Source organism: Ichthyophthirius multifiliis (assembly GCF_000220395.1).
Source record: "Ichthyophthirius multifiliis unplaced genomic scaffold scaff_1120509251118, whole genome shotgun sequence".
NCBI classification, from domain to species: domain Eukaryota; phylum Ciliophora; class Oligohymenophorea; order Hymenostomatida; genus Ichthyophthirius; species Ichthyophthirius multifiliis.
In genome coordinates, this window is record NW_004086187.1 from 43,794 (window position 1) to 67,688 (window position 23,895).

Here is a 23,895-nt window from a genome sequence, read left to right on the forward strand (position 1 = left end):
AATAAAGCATTTTGTCAACTATATTCATCACGTTGAATAATTTAAATAAGAAAATAATGGAAAGGCACCACTTGCTTGATTTAAAAAAGATTTATAAAAAAAAATTATAATAATTTTTAATATTATTATTTATAAATATATTAATAAAATAAAAAATTATATATTAAATAAAAATATATTTGAAAACATAAATTAGTTATGAATATTAAAAATAAATATATTATATAGTTTTTAATTATATTTTAAAAAAATATATTTATGTTGATTTGTATAAAAAATCTTACAAAAAATTCATATTTACTAATTGTATATATAATTTAGAAAAATTATATATAATAAAATATATATTTAAAAATGTATATCATAAACATTAAGTATAAAAAATATAAATTAAAATAGTATTAATGAGAAAAATTAAACTATTAAAAAAAAAATTATACTAAAAAATCAGGAAATTAAAATAAAATAAAATAAAATATAGAAATAATATATATTATTGATAAAAAAAAAGACAAGAATATTCATTTTTAAATGATGTTTAATTTTTATTTTAATATAAAAAGTATAAAAAAAATAAAATATTTTTGTTTATAAAAAAAATATAAATATAAATATAAATATAAATATAAATATAAATATAAATATAAATTAATATAGTATAAATATAAAGAATAAATATTTTTTACAATCTAAAAAAATGGAATCAGAAACTATTATTACTTATTTACTTAATTTAACTTAGTAAAAAGATTTAAATCTATATAAAAATTCTTATTTAATTATTAAGAGTATTGAAGAAACATTAAAAGTATAAAAAAAATATTTACAATTTTATTTTATTTTTAATATAGTTAAAAAATCTTTTAGATGATAAAACATAATCTACATCAATTTTTAGTTCTGTATTTTCTCTTTTATTAAAATATTCAGATAAATCTTTTGAATAATAAGAAAGTTTATTGTTTTTATTAAATAAGATATTACCAAAGTTAAATGTATCTATAACCATTCGCTTTTATGAATAGCTTTAAGAACTTATGTTTTAACTCTTAAATTAAAATTAGAAATCATTTTTAACATAAAAATTTGTATTTGGCATTCTAATTTAGTTATTACAAATTTTGCCATAAATAACTTCCAATAATTAAATATTATAAAAATTAATCGAAGGAATATTATATGAAAATTTAGAAATTCGTAAAGATATTTGGAAAGGTTTATATACTATAATAAACTAGAAGTTATCATAAAAGTAATTAATATCAAATATGATTTCTAAATTTTGCACAGATACATTATTAGATCCTTTAGACGAAGAAAATGGAATTAAAATAACTGGATTTTTAATTAATATGATAGACATATTACCTATAAGCAACCTAAATGATATAGCTTATTCATTATTAAGAAAATTATAATTAAGTGCAAATACTAATTTATAAGTACACATATATTTAGCGATTGAATAAATAATGAAATAAAGGAATATCGCTTATGAAAACTGTGAAACATTAATAAATGAACTTATTAATATATAACCTTCATTACATGAAAATGATAAATTAGTAATTTCTTATTCTTAATGTATAGTTTAGACTCTTATTTAAATGAATGAATAGAATTGGAGAGAAAGCAATAAATTTATTCCGACTTGTATTTCTATTTTATAAGAAATGCTTCTCAGTGAAAATAGAAAAATTTATATTTTTGCTTAGTAGTAAATTGAACTGGTTATTATTAGTACTATAAATAGCAATTTCTACTCTGAAAATAAAAATCTAGAAGAACAACAAGGTATTGAAGTTATCGAAAATTTAAATGTTGATAATAATGAATAATAGAAAACTATCTTTTAAAAAATCACTGCTATTTTATAACATCTTCTATCTTCTAGATTTGAATAAAGATAAGCTTAGGCGTTAGCTATTTTAGGTACTTTTTTCTAAAAAATAGAATCTATAGAGCATGCTGAATAAATAATAGAAGAACTAGTATAATCAAGAAGAGAAAGACCCCCTTAAAATTTTGAAAAATGTTTTTCAAAATTGATAACTAAAATAGGTGCTAGTCAAATCGTTAAAAAATTTTAATTTAAAAGTGAGAATTTGAATCCTTTAGATGATTTATTTGAAGAATAAAGCAATTTCTGGATGCTTCCTTTATTTTTAAAATACACTAAAAATTAATAAATTGAAGATTTCTTTACGTATTTCATCCCACATATTTCTTTTATTTCTACAAATAAACTCAATATTTAAGAATATAATTAAATATCTAATCCTTAATAAAGAGTTTGGTTATCCCTTTTCTTATAGTTATGGGATTCTTTCCCTAAATTTAACATTGTCTTTGGAAATAAAGGATTTAGTGCTTTTGAAAATATTATAGATAATATCGGAAGTTAACTAAATGATTCTTTTCCTCATTTTAACTCAGTTTTGAAAGGTCTTTAGTAAAGTTTAAGCTTTATATAAAAAACTTAAACCCCTAATGATTTTAAAAATTAAGTAGGCTAGAAATGTTAATAAATAATAAAGACACTTCACAATATATTAAATCCTTAAAAAGCTTAAAGCAAACTGATATTGAAAACAATTACTTCGGCAAGTATGTTAGCCCCTTAAGAATATTTAAAAAACGCATTCAATCATAATGTTAAAAAACTCATAGAAAACAAAGTTGAGAAAAGCAAGCTTCCTTAAATAATAAAAACTTTTGATATGTTAAATGCTGTAAGTACTTCTTTAGATTTCAAAAATGATAGATGGGAACTGTCTATGAAATTAATAAGTATTTTCTTAGATGAAAATAATATTTTATAAAAAAAGGCTTATAAATTTTTGAATTCTATTATGAACAAAGTACATTATACATTCCTTCCTTAAGTCATGAAAATTATTTAAGATAAATAAGCTACTTAAACATCTGCAAGACCGGCTCGTCTAATAACTATAAATTAAATTTGGAATTTGTCAAAATTTGATGATGAAAATAATAATTAAATTGATACTATTGCTGAATTTATTTAAATTTTCCTTCCTGAGTTAATTGTTGGGTGTAGAGATTCTAATATCAGATCAAGAAAGCTTGTAATTGATATATTTAAAAAAATAGGTAATAAAATGATTAAATTAAATATGTTTAATGATTTTGTTTCTATGATTTCAGCTGGTTTAGGTGCTGTAAGTAGCTTGATGAAAGCTGATAGTATTGTTGCTATTGGAAGTTTACTTAATATGTTTGGAAAATAAGTTGACCATATTTTTATTAGATAAGTTAATAGTATTATTTTGTTGCTTTTGAAAGAATAAAATAAAGAAATATTCAAGGCAATTCTTGTCTATTTAAAAAAATATATGAAGGTGTTGCTAAAAAGTGAATTAGAAGGAGATTTGGCAGAAATTTTAAAAAACATTTTTAATGTCGATTAAGAAATAAGAGATAAATATAGAACATTAATAAAATAAATTGTACATAGATTAGTTAAAAAGTTCAAATAAAATATTGTCGAAAAATATATTCCAGAAGAACATTTAAAGATTATTAAAGCAGTTTTAAAAGAAGAAAAGAATTTAAAAAATAAAAAACTTAAACTAAAAATTCTTAAAAAAGAAAATTTAAAATATAAATTATTAAAAAAAAGTAAAGATGCTGTTTCTTAAAAAAAAGACAATATTGAAGAAGAAAAGAACAAAGAAGATAAAAATCTGCTCCTTAAATATGATAAAGAGGAATAATAATTCCATTTTGTAGAAAATAATAACTTAAAGAAAATTAAGCTTAAACTGAAATAGAAAAATGAAGAAAATGATGTTGAATATTTGAAAGGAAAAATTATCGTAAATGAACCTATATAAGATATTACAGGTAAAAAAAGGAGAAGAGAAAATTAATACCAAACATATGATTCAATTTTATAAGAGGAAAGAGAAATCAACTAAGAAAATACTATCAACATAAGAGAAGCTAGCAAAAATGTTAATTAAAAAAATAACTTTGTGCATAATATTAAAGAGTCGGGTGATACTTATAAAGCTAAAGGTGATACTGGAGGTGATGTTATTAAAAAAGGAAAACCTGATCCTTATGCTTTTATTTAATTAAATCCTAAGGTATTTTTAAAATATATAATATATATAAATTTTCTTAATTTGTTTATTTATTTTTAAATAAAATAGGCTTTAAATAAAAGACATTAAAAAAAAGCTTTTAAGGCATTCGATATGATTATGAATAAAAATACATAGTAGTTGTAAGGAAGTAAAAAAGTTAAATAATGAAATATGATTAATAATATTTTAATAAACAAAATATATAATTATTTTATTTTCAAAAAAATTATTTTAAATAAAATTATAAAAAAAAATATTATTAAAAAGAAAAAAAGATAAAATTATATGTCTTTCAAAATAAAAAAAATTATAATTATTTATTAGAAAATAAAAATTAATATATTTTTTAATTTAAAATTATATATATTTTATAAATAGTGAAAAATCAATTTTATTAATAGGCATCTTCTCTTCCAACGACAGTTTCTAAAAAATTCTATTAAATATATTTATTAAATAAAAAAAAAAAATTAAAAAAAAAATACTGAAGTTTCTTCATCTTCTCTTTAATTGCTTACATTTTCAGATAATATAGATAATAATCTAATAGATTCTGCATCATAAAGCATTTATTTGTTTACTATATGTAGTATAATCCACTAAAAAAAAAATAAAATAAAATATATAAATATATAAATATATAAATATATAAATATATATATATATAAATATAATATATATATATTTTTATACTTATTTTTTTTATATTTTAATTTTAATTTAATTTTTATTAAAATTTTTACTTTTAATTCTTTATTTTTATTATGTAAATAATTTCTTAATTAATGATATAAATTAACCCCTGATATTTTTACATCGTTTGTAGCATTTTTTAATGCTGCTTATGCCTTGCTTATTTTTGTTTCTTATTTTTAACTTTCTGCATATAGCATTTCTTAATATTTATTATCCATAAACGTTTACTTTTTATCATATTCTTATAATGTTGCTTTCATTTCTTTTACTTCTTATAAATATGATTATAAAGAAGGTAATACTTTAGTATCTAATAAATCTATAAACTCTTACTTTTTTGTCATTAATGTTTAATATTATTTCGATGTTTCATAAAATATTTATTTCATAGCATCTATATATTCTTTTAATAATATTTTCTCTTATAAGTTTTTTTAAAAATTTTTATATGCCTATAACAAGTTTTTTTCTGCTTTTTAAATACAACTTATATCTAATTTTAATTATTAAAATATGCTTTCATCTTTATTTAAAATAGTTTTTATTTCAACTTATTAAATATTCATTTTATTTAATAACTATTGGAAAATAAATTATTACAATTATTGAGTTATATAAATAATATAATTTTAAAAAACTCAGATATTTTTTAGTATTTAAATTATTGTTATTAATTAGAAAATAAAATTTAATTTAAAATATTAAATACATATATTACAATTTAAAAGTTTCTTAATAATTAAATTTGTATTTTAAATAAAAAACTAAATATAATAAAATTCATACATTTTAAATAATTTTTTTTTTATTATCATTTTTTTTTATATTATAATTTAAAAATTTATCTTCTTTTATAAGTTAGCAGGATAAATTATTTTCAACCGCCTCATCTGTTATAGGCTTTTAATTCATAGCTTCAGGATTTATTTTTTCATATTCTTAAATGCAATTTTATATATAAATCTAATAATTTTCAAACTTCTTAAAAAAACTTCTATCACTTAAAAACTATCTGTAAATAGAATTATTTTTTTCACCAGCAAATAAATTGATTATAGGCTTATTAAGGGTACTATAATTCAAATTATTTTCTTCTTCTTCTTAGACATATTTTCCATATTTTCCCCATTCCTAAAATAATTAAAAAAATTATTAATAATATATTAATCAAATTATACAATATGAAAAGAATAAATTAAAATAGTATTCGATGAAAAAAGTTACCTCTAAAATTTATTTTCTAGATAGTCCTGGGTTTTTCTTTCCAAAAAACCTTCTATCTACATCTGAAAGTTTCCAAGGATTTTCATAAGCTAATCTTCCTACCATACATCCATACAATTAATTTTCATCTCTTAAAATATCTTCAATACTTTCGTAAGTTTTGAACCCCCCATTAATAGTAAATTTTAAATTTGGAAAGTCTTTTTTTAATCTTAAAACATAATCATATTTTAAAGGTGGAATATTTCTATTCTAAGCTGGATTCAACCCTTTTAAAAAGGCTTTTCTTGCATGAATAATAAAATGTTCTACTTAACCTTCTTCTGAAACTACTTTCACAAACTAATGAACAAATTCATATTAGTCGAACTCATCAACCCCTAATCTGCATTTTACTGTACAAGGAATCGAGCAAACCTTTTTTATTTCTCTCATAATTTCTGCTATTAAAGTTGGCTCTTTCATTAAGCAAGCGCCGAATTTTCCATTTTAAACTCTATCAGAAGGACATCCTACATTCAAATTTATTTCATCATATCCTACTTTTTCACAAAGCTTTGCTGCATCTGCTATACTTTTTGGATTGTTTCCACCTAATTGTATTACTATAGGATGCTATACGGGGTGAAATTTTAAAAATTGTTAGTATCCTTTTCTTTATGTTATTTTTTATTTTATTTAACTTTATATCTTACACGTTATGATGTACTGCTTGTTCATTTATCATTTCAGTATATAAAATTGAATGATATGTAAGTAAACGCATAAATGTTCTAAAATGAATGTCTGTAATGTCTATCATTGGAGCGATTGCAATTTTATGATGATTTAAATTAAGATCTTGTTTATATATTTTATTTTATAAAAACTCTTTTATTGAGTTTTCTTGAATTTTAGATTATTCCATAAATATTTATGTCTTTTTTTATTTTATTTTAAATATTAGTCTCTCTTTATACTAAAAAAAATATATTATATATAATTAAATTGCTTAATCATTTTTAATTTTTTACTTTAGTTAAAAACAATATAATTATATATTTCTTATTTTTTTAATCTAATAATAAAATAATAATAATTATAAAAATATATAAAATATAAAATGTATATAAAAATAACATATTAAATTTAAATAATTGAAAAGATTTTAGCTTAAAAATGGATTCCAAACAAATCATGAAAAAGCAAACTTTTTTAGAAATTACGATATTTATTTAGTTGCTCAAAATGTTTAGCTTTAACATTTCTTTGTAAAAGAAGTCGTAATAAAAATAGTACAAAAAATAATTGTAATTACTCATTCTAAATATTAAATCCTAAAAAAAGAAATCCTAGCCTATTAATTACAAAATCGCTGTTTAAACTCACATTCAGTATAATATTTTATTGAAAAATATAATAATATATAATCAAGTAAATTTAAAAAACAAGAAGTAAAAATTATTTTAAAAATGCATATTATAATCTTCTAATTTTGATTATGATCATTAATTTAATAAAATTAAAAGCAATTTCTTTAATACTTAAACTATTTCTATATCTGTTAATTTTTTTTATAAAGCTAAATCAAAATTTGTTGTATATATTTTATAATTTTTATATTATAAATTATTAATTTTTATATTATCTATTGATGATTTAACATTTTAAAGATTAAATTTTGTATATTTAATTACTGTTAAAACTATGAGAAAATATGTAAAAATCAAAATAAATAGTTATTTGAATTTATGATTTTAATTAATACTCTTTTTTATTTAAATAAGAAATTAATAAAATAATTAAATCAAAAGAAGAAATTAAATAAAAATTTTATACTAAATAATATTAACTGTTTATTTCTTTCATTATTTTTTTATTTAAATAATTATTATATTTTTTATTAATAGTTTAATCAATTATGGAATTGTTTATATTTTATAATCACAAATTAAGATATTTTAAAAACGAATAATTATTTCAAAACGAATTCTTTTTGAATTATTTTACATAATTTAATTTATTATTATTTATTTATTCTTTATAAAAATAAACATATTTATTAATAATAATAAATCTTTAAGTTTTTTAATGAATAAATTATTTTAACTAATTTTATCAATTTTGATAATTTTTAATCGTACTAAATGCTCAGATTATTTAATTGCAAGAGAATTATAGGATAATAATTTTGGTAATGATAAAATTTAAAATTGGGATGTCCATTTTGCTAAAGATAATTAATTAATTAGTTAATGCGAAAAATTATCGGTTTTTGGAGGATATAATGTGTTTGGAAAAGATGTTATTGCATAAAAATTATTTTATTCTGGGGTAGATCATTATTAATTAAAAATTTCTTTTGATTTATATCTCATAGATTCATGGGGTAATTTTTAATTTATGGAAAAAACATAAAAATAATAAAAATATTTTCTTTTTAAAAATTAAATATTAAAAATATTTAAAATTTATTTTTTTAATAGACAAAGAAATTTTTTATATGTTTCTTGATGATATATTAGGTATAAAATAAAATAAAAAATAGGAAAATAAAAAAAATAGCATATTAGAAAACTTCAAATATAGGAGAATCAAATGGAAAAATATAAATAAATTGTGGCAACTAAGGAATAAATTTCGAAGATAGATTAGTTTAAGTAAGTGTTACTATTCCCCATTATAAAAAATAATTTAGAATAAAGTTTGCAAGTAATTTAGATGAAAAATCAAGTAAAATTATAAGAAATAAACTTAAAATTATAAGAAACAAAATGAAAATTATATTATAATATATAGGTAATAAATCATGGGGAATTAGAAATTTTGTAATTATAGCTTTATATTTAAAAGAAAACGAAAAGTAATTAATAGATGAAGAATTTATTTCTAATGGATAAAATGATTAATAAGATTTATTTTAATAAGCAAGTTCTTGGTAAGTTATTTCTAATAATTAAATAGTATTAAATCCTAAATAATTTATTTAATAATGGTAATTACATAAAATCAATCAAAAATATACATATTTTATACAAAAATAGTTCTGATTAATAGCTTTTTGGTATTTTTAATAAGTCTGAAGTATCTAAAAATATAAGTAATATTCCAGAGCATTATGGTATTTTAATATCTTTTAAATTATACATAATGAATAAGCCAAATAATGATAATGTATTTATAAGTGTAGATCATTAAAAATTTACATTTTAAAGAGATTAAAATTATTTTATAAAATAAAGCTTATGCGGCGTTTTTGAATACAATGATAACGTCCAATAAGTAAATATTTTTATCCCTCATATAAAAGACTCTGTAGAAATAAAATTCATTGATAATTTTATTGAATCAAGTGATTAGGAAAGTTGGGGGATTAATAATTTAAGAATATATATAGCACACCAACAAAATTAAGGATATAAACTTGTTTCTTTAGAACTTAATTAAAACACATTTATAGAAGCTAATGGATGGATAGATAAATAAGGAAATATGTTGAATTATTAAATTAGTTAATGCTAAGTGTAAAAACTTTCTATGTTTATAGGCTATGAATTTGATTAAAATTATTTTACAAAAGTTTACTAAAACTTAGATAAACACAGCAATGTTAGAATATTTTTTCAAATTTATGCTTTCGAACAATGGGATAATGACGTTAATATTATTAATTTCAATTTTTTATTAAAAAAAAATAGGATTTTTATATTATTGTGGATAATGTGTACTAATAATATATCGTATCTCCTTAATTTATACAAAGTTATGATTGTCTTTCTAATATATAAGGTAGCTTTTAAAACTATTTAGTTGATATTCCTCATTCTTCTTAATAACTTAAATTAAGTTTCGTATATAATAAAATATCTATCAATCGAAAATTTGGTTTAAGAAATTTAAGAATAGATACATATTTAGGCGTATATACATAAATTCTTGCATATGTATTTAATGATAATTATTTTGATTTATCAACTTGGAGAACGAATTCTGAATTTAATTAAAACGTAGTCACCAAATGTCAAGAAAAATAAATAATTGGTGGTTAAACTGAAATATAAAAATTAAATTATATTAAAAAATAATTCAATCAGATTCCAAAACATGATTTTTTAATTATTACATTACAAATATATTTCATAGGAATTTGGGAAGTTTTAAATAAATAATTTTTATTATTTTTTTAATTTTATTATTAAAAAAGTATGATTCAATTACTTTTAATTAGGATTAAAATAATACAATTTTATTTTTAAAAAAATATACATGGGCTGGGGCTTGGTAAATTTGTAGTTAGAATAATCTTAATTAAGAAATTTATACTATTTAAACTAAAATTGTTCACAGCCTTGATAATTTTGATTTTGAATTGTTTTCTAATTTGAATGAGGTTCCAATTAACACTATTATTTTAAATTTAATTTTAATACTTTGTAAAAAAATAGATTAATGCTTATTGGGGATTAAGAGATTTAATAATAAGCTATTCTTCTGAATATGAAATGCCTTAAGCTTCACCAGCTTTTTCTCCTCTTTCAAAACCTTATCCTACTGGATCTTGCATTTAAATTTTTACATAATGTGGATTTTAAGGAGAAAAACTTGATATTTGTGAAAATATTCCTAATTTAAAAACAATAGGATGGCTATATCCTGTTAAATCTGTTTATATTCCTAAAGAAAAGTATTTAAAACTCTATAAATAATCTAATTATGAAGGAGATTTTATATATTTGGAATATACTGATTAATGTTTGAATGGAGAAACGTTTATCCTTATTAATAAAGCATTTCATATTGTAAACTAATAAGAAATTTAAGGATAATAAAATACATATTTGAAAAGACAAAGACACTGATTTTATTTATTTTTTTAATAAAAAAGAAAAACTTTGAATTTTTATTTTTTTGTTTTTTTACTTTTAAAAAAAAAAACAATAACTAATAAAATAGTAAAGAAATATTTAATATATTATTTTTCATTTTTATACTATTAATAATTTAGAATATATTATTTTCTATTTGAAATATTATTGATTTTTTTATAATTAAATTAATAAATTTTTGATTTTTGTTGTTAGTTAATTTACAAATTATATATTAATTTTTTAAGTTTAAATGTTATAAATTAAAAAAATATCATAATTTCATAATTTTTTTTTAATATTGGATAATTTAATAATAATATATTATTTCTATTTAATAAAATAAATACTCATATTTTTTAAGTAAAAAAAACACTTTATTTTACAGTATCATTATTTAAATTTTTTAAGCTTTTAGGTTAATTTCTAAAAAATTATATTAAATATTATTGAAAAAAATATAAATAAAAATAAAATATTTATTTTTTTATTTAATATTATTTAAACATTTAAAAGCTTTAAAACAAAAAAATTATTAGTAAATCATAAATTGAATCTCGTCTAAATATTATTTTAAGACAATTAAATCTAATAATACAAAATAATATATAAAAATAAATAAAACAATAATAATAAAGAGTAAAAATAAAATTAAATAAATATAAAAAATTAATAATAATAAAAAAATTACAGGGATATTTTTTATATATAATATATAAAATAATTATATATCAATGGGTTGATAAGTATTCTTATTTAATATATATTAATTCTTTTATATATAAATTATAAACATACATTATAATTTAATAAGTAAAAAAATACAAAAATGAAATTTATTTTCATTAAAAATAATAAATTATTATTACTTTAAATTCTTTCAATAGGATTTTTTTATTCTTTGTTTTCCTATATGTAATTCTAAAATCTATTAAATCTTTTGTAGTTAAATCAACTTCAAATAATATATATTTATTATTTTATAATAGAAAATTTAATCATTATTTTCTAATTTTATTATTTTTACTTATTATATTAATAATATAGATTTCTAATCTAAAATAATTATTTTTAAAATATTATTAATATATTATATTCTTTTTATTTAAGAAAACAGACTTATTTTAAATTTTAATATAGTTTTTATTTCAATTAATTTGAAATGAATTTTAGAAGTTATCAAAAGATGACGATATTGTATCATTAGAATAATTTCTTCGTATATTATTATTAAAATACAAATCATTAGTTTAAAATTATAAATTATCTATTTATAAATTTTATTATATTTTTAGTTTTAATTAGTTCATAATCTCATTCTTTTATTATATTTAAATATACATTTACTAGATTAGTTATTTCATTCTTTCTTATTCATTTAATTCAAAATCATATTGTTCTTCTTTCTGAGAATTTCCTTTATCAAGAATTAAATCTATTTTAAAAAAATAAAATAAATTAATAAATGCATTAATTTTTTTATTTAACCTATCATTGATACATTATCTTAGTTAAAAACATAACCGCTAAGTCCCTAATCTAGTTCATTAGAATTTTATTATTAAGAATTTGATTATTCATGTTATTGATTTATTCTATTCTTCATTAGAACTTCAGTAGTAATTCTTGAAGATCTAATTAATAAACTATTTTATTTCCTATAATATTTTTTATTTTTTGTATTTTTTATTTTTTTATTATTATTATTATTAGCATTCGATTTTTAGTTTTTCGGTATGTCATTTAATACTGAGCTTTTGTGTTTTATTCTTTAGTCCATTTAGTCTTTAAAATTATATATATTTTTATACTTTAATTTATATTTTTTTATTATTTTCATTTTTAATTTTTTAATGTTTGTAACGTGTTTTGTTATTAATAGTTTTTATTTATTTATTATTATTTTTCTTCAGGTTCTATTTATATATTTATATAGTTTTTTTATTTTTATTTTTTTTTTACTTTTTAGTAATTTAATATATTATAATTATTTTAACAATTTTTATTGTATTTAAAATAATAAATTTAAATATATATATTTTTATAATAAATTATATATTTCCATCTGTTTTTTTTTTTTTTTGATTATTTTATTTTATATTGATTTTCGACTTAATTTAAGACCAAATTATCCGATTTATATTAAAAATATAATATTTATAATTATTTTTATTTAAAAATATATAAATTGGATAAAAATAAGCTTGAATTTTTAAAAATAAAAATTATATAGAAATATATACATAATTATATGATTATAGTTAAATAAAATAGATATGCATATTTTTTAATATTTATTTAAATTACTAATATATAATTAAAAACTATAAAAAATACTAATTTTTATATTTAATTCATTTTATTATTAAAAATCAAATTTAATTTTTATACTTTTTAATATTTTAAAAGATAAATAAAAAAATAATAATAAAAGATATACAAATAATAAATAAATATTAATTAAAAATTATATATTAATATAAATATTTATATTTATAAAATATATTATATTTTTTTTTCTTAATTTATTTTAAAATTATTTAAAAATAAATAAATTATAAATGTAAAATATTAATTAAAAAAAAATATTTCATTATCAAAACTAATAAAATATATTTACAATAATTTTAAAAGTCAAATACTATTAAATTAGCAAATATGATTTTTTTATAATAATATTATAAATATTTAAAATAAAATTAAATTTTGTTACATATCTTTATAATAAAATTAAATGAAATAAAATAGATATTACCTATAAAACCTAAATCACACTCGAAAAATTGAGATATTGGTTATTGTTACCAGGCCTTGATTTATAAAACAATTATCTTCTATAATTAAGTGATAATTATAGCTTAAAAAAAATCAATATATTTTAGTTATATACATGCCAAGAAATTTTGATTAATCCAAATTATGGACTGAAATATTTTGCACAAATACTGTGTTTGATAATAAAAATCTAAATTATCATAAAATATTTATTATAGACTATAAATATAAAGAATAGTAATAGTTAAAATTCAAAGCATATGATTATGATAGTGAAACTAAAGATAAATTTTCAGGACCAATTGAATGATCAATAATTGAAAATAGTTCGTTAACATAGTAGAACTCTAATATTTTATTTACATGACTAAAACAACCAAATAAAATTTAATTATTAAAATAAAATCGTGTATAGAAGGATAATAATTAGATATAATGAATAATATGAATTTAATGATTTATATTTTTTGCCAATATCAACACGAAATTTAAAATAAATAGTATTTTTATAAAACTTTTTATAAATATTTAAAAGAAATTATAAACTAATGAAAATTAACTTGCTAAAAGAATTATAAAAAATAACTAAATAACCTTAAAAGGATAACTATTAAATAATTGTTATTATAAGGTTTTTCTATTTTTGAGTATTTTATATACATCACTTTATAAGAAAATGTGAAATTTCTTTAAATAAATTAAAATAAAGGAAGGAATATTATGAAAACAAAGAATTATTATATAATATTTTAATAAAAAAAGAAAATAAATAGTCGAAAAAAATAGCATGTTTTTTAGTATTTGAGATAAGCTTAAAAATATAACTTCTTTGTTATTTAGATTAATTAAGAGGACGAACATAAATGAATCTTATAATAAAGATAAATTTTACTGCTTCAAACGAAAATCCTAATAATCTGTAGACCCTAAATTATAGTTATTCTACTATAAAGCATATAATATATATTAAAGAACATTGTATATATTATTTTATTATAGTATTACTAAGACAAATAATGTACCTGTGTTTACTTTTCTGTGCAGAATTAGACTGTAAAATATTATATTGTTTTGAAATTAATAAAAACCAGAAATGGCAATAAGAAATAAATAATGTATTATAGGAATATAAAAATGTTCTTTAAAATATAAGTTTTTATGAGTCTACATTTTTTTATTTTTTAATATAAAAATTTATGAATTATGTTCAAAACAGTTCGAATTAATATAAAGGTGAATATTAGGTTTTACTTATTTTAACTAATCGAAAAATAAGTGGCATGGAAGAAACTAAAAAGTTTATTGTTGATTGTGCTTTTCTTCCAATTAGTAAAATTACTATTGGAATTGTAAAGATATCAATTTAAAAAAAAAATGTAAGTCGTTGATGGAGATAATGAATAATTTGATTAGGGAAGAGGAAAATTTCAAAGTGATATAGTATAATTTATTGAATATTAAATATTAAGATACTAGGGAAATGTTGAAAGAATCGCCTGATTAAATTTTGAAATACAATATGGTGCAATTTATAAGAATAATAAAAACAATATGTATATAGTTTATTTCTTCTAATTTATTTTTTATATCTTATTTTTGTTTTTAATATTTTTTTTGAGTGGTAAATTTTATATGAAAAATATTATTTTTAAAATAATATATTTTTTTTTTTTTTTCAAATTAATTTTAATTATTATTTATAAACAATTTAATCATATATATAGAGTATATGAAATTATATATTTTTATAAATAAATTATTAATTTTTATATTAATTATAAAAAATAAAAATGAGTAATAATAATAAAACTATTTAAACTATTACACTTGTTGTAAGTTCGCATTCATTAATAGGAGCATTATTTATAATAATATTATATTTAACATTCAAAAAATTAAGAGCCTTTCCATTTAAATATGTGTTTTTACTAAGTGTAAGTGATGTAATTCTAAGTTTAGGTTTTATTTTAGTTGCAAATTTCATAGATAAAGATTAAGAAAACATTGAAAATTCAAATATTTGTAAAATATAGGCATTATTAATTAATTATGGCGAATTAGCTTCTATATTCTGGACAACATGTATTGCATTCACTTTATATGATTCAATAATTAATGCCTAAAATAATATCTAATAAACTTATGAAAAAAAATTTATTTTATTTACATTTGGACTACCTTTATTGATGTCTATTTTTCCCCTTTTTATGGGATATTTTGGTGATCAGGGTGGTTGGTGTTGGATAAAAAATGATGATTAAAATTTAATGTAAACATTAATAATGAGAGGAGTGTAGTTTTATATCCCTTTATGGATGGCATTTATCTATAACGGATATACAATTTATAAAGTTATAAGATATCTAAAGATTGTTACTTAAGATAAAAACTAATTAAAAATTGTTAATAGATTAGTTCTTTATCCTCTCATTTTACTTATTTGTTGGAGTGCTGGAACTGTTAATGTTTTATTTAATTTTTTAGGAAAATCTTCAGAAACTTTATCAGGTAATTATTATTTATTAGTTTTATTTATATGTATATATACAAATAAAGCTATTCATGTTGGTTTAGGAGGGTTATAAGGATTTTGTAATGCTTTAGTTTATGGATTAAATTAAACTGTGAGAAAAACTATTAAAGAAAACATACATTACATAATACCTTGCTGTAGATTTTATTCTGTTAAGAAATATTAAGAATAAAAAGAAGAAAGATAAAAATCAATTTCTTCATAAAATGTAGAAATTTAGTATTTATCGAAATGATGTTTTTAAAAATAAAAATAAACATATTGATGGAATGTAATATTTTTTTATTAAATTAAAAAATTATAAAAATATATGTGGAATATATGAAAATTAGATATATAATATTAATATTTTTAAAGTATTAAATTTGTAATTTTTTGCTATTATTTTTAAAAATAAAAAGAAAATAATAATTATTGTTAAAATAACTTTTATTAATAAATTTATTTAATATTTAAATTTTTTGCACATAAAAATAAAATCAATTAATTATATTATTTATTAATAATCATCTAGAAAATTATCTAGAGTCTCCATTTTTATTTTTTTATAAAAGTCTTTTATCTTTTTCTTAAAATCCAATTTTTAGTTTATTTTTTGAATTTTCTAACATTTAAACTTTATTTTTTCTTGAAGTCCTGCTACTTAATTTAACATCTTTTGTAAAATTAAAATATTGTTTATAATAAAAATGTTATAAATTAATGAATATACTTAAATTAACTCTAGGAGGAATTTTAAAACCAAATGCCCTTCCAACTTTTTACAAATCTAAATTTGCAACATCAAAAATATCTTTTAAATTATGAGAAGCATAGGCCTTTTATTTTTTTAAAAAAATATATTAAATATTCGTTTTTGTAAAAATTAAACATGTAAATAAGATTTAAAAGCTTCATTAGCACATTTATTAAGGAAATAATTTCTTTCAATCAGTCTATCAAACTGATCTTGAATATCTGCTAATTTACTTTCTGGAAATTCATATTCATTAAGATTAACTTTGGCTGCTTTTAAATACTTCAAGTATTGATTTTCCTCAGGTAATAAGAATAAAAGTGCTTTTCCATTCGCATTAGCTCCTCTACAAGTTCTTCCTACTCTATGAATATATTCTTTAGTATCATCTGGAGGATCGAATTAAACAATCCAATCAACTTTAGGGATATCTAAGCCTCTAGCAGCTACATCAGTACATAAGAGTACAGCTTTATCTACATTACAGAATTCATAAAAAGTATTAAGCCTTTTTTATTATTTCTACTTACCATGTATTTCAAGAACAGGAACATCAACATAATTAAGTAAATCGGCATGAAATTTAACTGAATTACAAGAAGAAAAGAAAACCATAATTTTCTTATTTTTCTGTTTTTATAAAAACGTGAATAATAATCTAAATCTCTTATCACTTTCTACAAAAACAAAACCTTATTCTAACCCTTCAACAGTTGCAGTTTCTGCAATGTCATCGACTCCAATATAAATAGGAGAGTTAAGTGATAATCTAGCTAGTTCATCAATTTTTTTAGTTTGTGTAGCTGAAAAAAGTATTGTTTATCTATCTTTGGGAATTATTTTTAAAATTTATGTAAGTTCTTCTTCAAATCCTATTTTTAAAATTGCATCTGCTTCATCAATAACTAATCCAAGCAAATTATGATAAACAAAACCTTAAGTATTTTATAAATGATCAAGAAGTCTTCCAGGAGTAGCAACAATAATATTCAATCCAACTTTAAGTTTAATAGCTTCTTACTTTCTATTAGTTCCTCCAATTAACAATCCAACAGTTTTTTGATGAAATTACAATACTTATTTTGATACATCAAATATTTGCTAGGCTAATTCTCTTGTAGGAGTAATTATAATAATTCCAGTTCCTTATTATTGCATAAATCTTGCTTTGTATAACAATTCTATCGCAGGTATTAGAAAAGCTAATGTTTTTCCACTTCCTGTTTTTGCTGCTCCTAATACATCTCTACCTTTTAATAAGTTTGGTATAGTACGAGATTATATATGAGTCATATATTAAAGGTTCATACATTTTATTGCATCTTTTGTTGGCTTACATATTTCTAGATCTTCAAATTTTTCTTAAGAAAAAAAATTTGGGCGAGATATAGGATTTTATATATTTTAGGTATTTTAATTATCCTCTTCTTTTATTTAAATATCACTTTATTAGCTTTAAACATCAGATTCTTCTAATATGCTCGTTTCTGTATTTTAACTTTATGCTTCATAAATTTAGTTTTGCTCTTTATATGATAAATATTTTTCATCGCTAGTTTTTTATTTTTATTGATTTTATTTTTTAATGTTTGCTTTATTTATTTATTTTGTTTTATTTTATTTCGAACATTATTTATAATTATTCTATTCTTTATTTGATTAATAATTATCATTTAATTATTCTTTTTATTCTTTTTGGTCATTGATAATATCAATTTTATCTTATTCGTCCTAATAATTTTAGTTTATTTGTTTTTTAAATGATTTTTATTTATTTATAATGCCATTTTCTGTTCTTAAATTTTAGTTTAAATATTTTTTTACCATTATTAATTTTTGTTTAATTTTTTATTTAATATTTATACCTTGTTTTAAAATTTTTTAGTTTTGATTATTTTATAATATAAAAAAGACAACAAAAATACAATTATTTATTTTTATAAAATTAATTTTTATTCTAAGAAATAAATAAATGAATTGTGTATTATTAAATAAAAAGGAAAATTCTTTTAGAAATAATTAATAATGAGAAAATACAAAATATTAATTTATTTATGAAAAAAATCTCCAATAAAATAATTTAATTAGTATTAAATCTTAAATAAATTTGCAATTAAATGAAATAATATTAACTTTAAATTAATTTTTAGTTTTATTGACATTTAGTTAAAAATAGTTTTTTTTAAAATTTTTAAAACCATTTAAAAACAATTTTATTTAAAAAAAATATTTTAAAAACTGTTTTTGCACTATTTAAAATTTTAGAAGCACTTAACTCGTTTTAAATAATACATTTATATATTGAATATATTCGATTCGATTTAAATATAAGAATATTGAAAAGTTTTATAATAATATAAAATTAATATATAAATCTATTTTTATTTTTTAGAAATTTTTAAATTAAAATAAAGATTTTCAAAATTAATATAGTTAGTTACCTTTATCATATTTAATTTTTTATAAATTTATTGTAAAAATTAACTAATTAATATATATTTCTAAAAAAATATTTAATTTGTATTAAAATTTTTGATTTTTGATTAAAACAAAATAATATTTCTGTAATTTCCCAGTTTTAATAAAAAATATTTTTTAAATATACATATTTTATTTAATCAATATCCAAAATTTTTAGTTTATTCAATTAATGCTTTAACTTATTTTAATCCTTCTCCACTTAGGAACTTACTAGCTTCTTCAAAATAATGAAGTGCCTCTTAATTTCTTTACAAATCAATATAAACCTTACCAATTTTGCAATTAATTTAAGCATAAAATTCCATTTCTTCATGCTTTTCTTCAAGTATTTCTAATACTTTAAAATAAATTTAAAGAGCAGTTTAAAATTGCTTAATTTTAACTAACTCATCACTAATTTCTTCTAAAAGTAATTTATTTTTTAATTCACATTTTAACATTTCTCGTAGGGCTTAATTAACCATAGTAAATCTACCACCATTTAACTAAAAAAAATATTTATTTAATAATTAAAATAATTTTTGTTTACTAAACACATTAATGCTAAATAACCCCAAACATCTGCATTTTATGGATCATAAATATTAGCTTAAGAAAGAGCTTCTTCAGCTTCTTTCATTTAATTAATCCTTAAGTTACATATTCCTAAACCTAACCACGAAAGACTTGAGTTCGGTTTTATTTCAATAGCTCTTGCAAATACTGCTTTTCCATTGGCGAAATTTTTTTTTTAAATATAAATATATCCTAATCTATAAAATATTACAGGACTATATTATTCTAAAAGTTTTTGATTTTTGATTTTTAAAACTTTAAGTAATATTTGCTCACATTCATCTAATGAATCTATATTATTTTTAAAAAAATAAAATAAAACATAAAAATATTTAATATAAAAAAACTTGAAATAAAACAAATATGAGCTTTTAACATTAAAACTTCAAAATTTTTTGAATTAATTTCAAGAATTTAATTAACAATAAGCTTACATTATTCATACCTTCCTTTAAATTATTCTAATTAACAATTTATAAGTTAAATTTTATCTTAATTTTTTTAATGTATATAATCCAAGCATTTTTCTACCAAATCGAAAAGATTATTTTTTGATAGATAATCAATTACTTATAAATAAATTTAATCCCATTATTCATTATTAAGTGAAGGCCCATCATAAACATTAGTATTTAATTATGAGTTTTTAAAAGGAGGAATCTCATAAGGATACGGATGTAATTAATAATTATACTTTTATTATAAAATATCAAGATTTCTTAATTGAATTCTTTCAGTGATTTTTTTGTATTTTTCAGCTAACTATTAATCATTAGCCCATTTTTAATAAATAATAGAAGTCAAGATATTAAAAAGAATCGAATTTGTATCTTTTTATAATAGTCCTTTAATTATAAGCAAAGATTCTTTAAATTTATTTTTTCTAAGAAAAATGCATGCCATAAGTAATTAATAATCTTCATTTTGAATATCAAATGAAAGTGTTTTTTCCATCATTTCTTCAGCTTTTGATTATTAATTATTTTTTAATAAAAATTTCGTATATGCGAAAAATGAAACGTGATCTCGTTTATTAATTGAGACTAAACTTCTCAAATTCTCCTCTGCACGGTCAATTAAATTACCGATTTCACATTCTTCAGCTAACCTAATTAATTTCTCAGTTTCACTTTCTTTAGTAATATTAAATAAAGTTCTATCTCTTTCTTTCAAACTTTAGTCATAACTAGTAATAATATCTTCATGAAGTTCTTCTTTTTTTTACTCTATTAAATCAGTAAGTGTTTATCTAGTTTATTCCATCAAAAAAACATATAATTCACTATAAAATTAGTCTTTATAATCAGTAGTAATGCCAGTAATTGAGCCTGTTTTTCCAAATTTATCTCTACAAATTTTCAGAATTGACTTTTTAAGTCTTTCTTTTAGTATTTTATATTTTCCATCTTTATTAAAATGAAATAAAAATTATTCTTTTCTTTGTTAAATTTCTGATTATTTTTAATGACTAAAGCTTTTCTTATCTTTTTCGTTATTTAGCCCGAAATTATTTATTCCAAAGCTTTAATATTCCAAAGCCAAACTTTCAATTGCTAATGTTAATTCTGCTTTAAAATCATATATACATTATTTTTAAGGAGGCATTTATGGAATCGGGGGTGGTTTTGCAATTACATCTTTCACTGTGGGTTATATTTCATTAATTAAAGGAGATATTGCTTTATCAACTAATAATGTGATTTTCAAATAACACTTTTAAAGATTTGGTTTTGGCAACACCGAACTTTCAACTTCAGATTCAGGTAATACCTATTAAATAAAACATCTTTAAGTAATAGTAATAGTGCCTGGATTCTAAAATTCAGATAAATCAACCCAGGCTCTCATCAAAATAGGATTAAGGTCAATTAAATTTAGATTTTTAGGTTTCGACTTTTTAATTTTCACCAATTCTTCTTCGGTTAAAGTAGGATATTTCATAAAATAAATGTACTCTCCTTTTTCATCAAAAACCCTTTCTTCTAAAACTACTAACTATAATCCTTATTTTTGCAATGAACATTCGCTTTTTTCCCAGTTTATCCAAGGACATTTATATTTATCTTCTTAAGTTAAAAAATAACGTGTTTATTCATCCAAAGCATTCCATTCTTCTTATCTTTTCTTTTCTTCTTATTCTTCTAATTCTTTTGCTTTTCGAATTAATTCTTGCTCTTCTTCTGTTAATACAGGCTCTGGAGGGGGAGCATCTTTTCCTTTTTTTGCTGTCTTTTTTTATTATTTTGCTAATAATGCTTCTTCTTACTCTTTTAACTCTTTCTCGGTTTATTCTCGATTGTGAACCTTGCCTTCTGGGCATTCCAAACCGTTAAAAGCTTTTATTGTGTATGTAAATAAGTTAGGATTTGCTTCGTCGGTAGTTTTCCATTCTTCAGGAAAACTATATACTCCATGTATTTTTAAAGTCAATGTTAACTAATCGGTTGGGGGTATAATTTTATCAAATATTGATTAGGGTTTTTGAGATTATGGTTGCTATTCTGTCATTTTGTATGTACTCTTTACTTTGATTTTTGCTAATATTTTTCAATGTTTTTAGTTTTTAAATAATAAAACTTTTTTTATTTTTTAATATATTATAATATTTTTTTGTTTTTAATTTTTAATTAATAAAAAAGTCCTTAATAATTTCTATAAAGATAAAACATTGAGTTTAATTATAATTACATTACTTTATTAAAAAAACAAAAAAAAACATATATTAAAAGAAAAGTAACATAAAGTTTGTTTTGCTATAAAATTTAAAAGTTATTAGTTTAAATAAATATCAGAATTTGTGTGAACACATTGAAAAAAGAATAGATATAATAAATAAATTTTTTTTCAAAATATATATAATAAGAAAGGAGGTATAATTACATAAATAATATTCATTTTAATTATGGCTTTCTTTAACAATAATTATTTTAATAAGATAACTAACTAGTTCGAATTTGATGAATAAATTAAAAAGAATATATTATATTTATAATTATTAATTATTTAAAAATTTAAATATTAAACAAACTATAAACATAAATAAAGATATTAACCAACAAAAGCAAGAGAATTAAGTAAGTGTAAAAAAAAATTAGTTTTATTTTTTTTATTTTATATCTCAAGATATAATTCTTATTAATAATATTTTTATTTGTTTGAAGATACTAAAAACTATATTGAAATTTTATAGAGTTAACAACAGAAAATTAAGCAATTATTAAAATTAACAATAAATTTGTTTCGATATTAAATTAATAGTTATTTAGCTATTTTAACAAAGATTTAATAAAGTATATTTGATAAAGGGATAATAATTTTATTTTTTAAGAAATATTATTAATCATTTATTTTGAGAATATAAGTTTTTTAATTTTTTTTAAAAAAGTTTATTTTATAGTTGATCTTAAAATTTAAATTAATTTCGTTCAAGGTTTTGGTTCAACTATTATTTTAACATATTCTAAAAATATTGAATGCTCAACCTAAAATTTTCTATTATAAAAGATATTAAAATGCAAAATTAATTATAGTTAAAAATAAATATCTAATACTATATATAATATACAAAAAATATGCTAAATAACTATTTTATTTATAGATAATTTTATAAAAAGTATGAGTATTACGAACCTAGTCCGGTTGATGCGCATGGATACAAGAAAAACATATGTTTATAGATTAAAAATATTACAACGTATTTTATATATATCTTATAGTATACTAAACATTTTAATAGTGATACCAAATAATAACAATTACTAAAATAATAAAAAAGAAAATAGAATATATATTTAGATTAGATAGATATGTTATTTAATTGAAGATAAATATTATTATATTAATTAAAATTATTAAAATGATCAAAACATAATTTCAACCTTAATAAATGTAAAATGCCTAAATATTAATTTATTAAGTATCTTTAAATAAGAATTATTA

At 18.3% G+C, this 23,895-nt stretch overlaps 5 protein-coding genes across 5 annotated transcripts, besides 19 other annotated features; 2 read left to right on the forward strand and 3 right to left on the reverse strand. All coding sequences in view use genetic code 6, as the record gives it.

The window, feature by feature from the left end:
* The first annotated feature begins 597 nt into the window (after nt 1-597).
* Nucleotides 598-679: a microsatellite.
* Nucleotides 680-1,268: 589 nt separating this feature from the next.
* On the forward strand, nt 1,269-4,280 carry IMG5_143770 (pre-rRNA processing protein, putative; the record flags this gene model as incomplete). The annotated part of the gene is made up of 2 exons (XM_004031229.1): nt 1,269-4,112; nt 4,179-4,280. The coding sequence occupies 2 exons, from the start codon at nt 1,269-1,271 to the stop codon at nt 4,278-4,280; spliced, it is 2,946 nt and encodes a 981-aa protein (XP_004031277.1).
* Nucleotides 3,584-3,640: a microsatellite.
* A 43-nt stretch (nt 4,281-4,323) lies between the features above and the next one.
* Nucleotides 4,324-4,357: a microsatellite.
* A 365-nt stretch (nt 4,358-4,722) lies between these two features.
* Nucleotides 4,723-4,796: a microsatellite.
* Nucleotides 4,723-4,797: a microsatellite.
* Nucleotides 4,733-4,797: a microsatellite.
* Nucleotides 4,798-5,588: 791 nt separating this feature from the next.
* IMG5_143780 (hypothetical protein) lies at nt 5,589-7,333 on the reverse strand (the record flags this gene model as incomplete). The annotated part of the gene is made up of 3 exons (XM_004031230.1): nt 5,589-5,939; nt 6,033-6,625; nt 7,330-7,333. 3 exons carry the CDS (start codon nt 7,331-7,333, stop codon nt 5,589-5,591), a joined length of 948 nt encoding a protein of 315 aa, XP_004031278.1.
* Nucleotides 5,602-5,643: a microsatellite.
* Nucleotides 7,091-7,141: a microsatellite.
* Nucleotides 7,098-7,150: a microsatellite.
* A 769-nt stretch (nt 7,334-8,102) lies between the features above and the next one.
* IMG5_143790 (zinc finger lsd1 subclass family protein, putative) lies at nt 8,103-10,870 on the forward strand (the record flags this gene model as incomplete). Its single annotated transcript, XM_004031231.1, has 6 exons — nt 8,103-8,400; nt 8,498-8,536; nt 8,577-8,744; nt 8,811-8,949; nt 9,254-9,293; nt 10,457-10,870. The coding sequence occupies 6 exons, from the start codon at nt 8,103-8,105 to the stop codon at nt 10,868-10,870; spliced, it is 1,098 nt and encodes a 365-aa protein (XP_004031279.1).
* Nucleotides 8,746-8,797: a microsatellite.
* Nucleotides 10,871-11,465: 595 nt separating the features above from the next.
* Nucleotides 11,466-11,513: a microsatellite.
* A 10-nt stretch (nt 11,514-11,523) lies between these two features.
* Nucleotides 11,524-11,562: a microsatellite.
* A 978-nt stretch (nt 11,563-12,540) lies between these two features.
* Nucleotides 12,541-12,575: a microsatellite.
* Nucleotides 12,543-12,575: a microsatellite.
* A 754-nt stretch (nt 12,576-13,329) lies between these two features.
* Nucleotides 13,330-13,388: a microsatellite.
* A 3,302-nt stretch (nt 13,389-16,690) lies between these two features.
* Nucleotides 16,691-18,213, reverse strand: IMG5_143800 (hypothetical protein; the record flags this gene model as incomplete). Its single annotated transcript, XM_004031232.1, has 2 exons — nt 16,691-17,002; nt 17,056-18,213. 2 exons carry the CDS (start codon nt 18,211-18,213, stop codon nt 16,691-16,693), a joined length of 1,470 nt encoding a protein of 489 aa, XP_004031280.1.
* A 281-nt stretch (nt 18,214-18,494) lies between these two features.
* Nucleotides 18,495-18,539: a microsatellite.
* Nucleotides 18,540-19,426: 887 nt separating this feature from the next.
* Nucleotides 19,427-19,469: a microsatellite.
* Nucleotides 19,470-19,538: 69 nt separating this feature from the next.
* IMG5_143810 (tetratricopeptide repeat protein) lies at nt 19,539-22,464 on the reverse strand (the record flags this gene model as incomplete). The annotated part of the gene is made up of 4 exons (XM_004031233.1): nt 19,539-19,886; nt 19,931-20,247; nt 20,304-21,362; nt 21,543-22,464. 4 exons carry the CDS (start codon nt 22,462-22,464, stop codon nt 19,539-19,541), a joined length of 2,646 nt encoding a protein of 881 aa, XP_004031281.1.
* Nucleotides 22,065-22,106: a microsatellite.
* Nucleotides 22,465-22,509: 45 nt separating the features above from the next.
* Nucleotides 22,510-22,577: a microsatellite.
* The last annotated feature ends 1,318 nt before the right edge of the window (nt 22,578-23,895 follow it).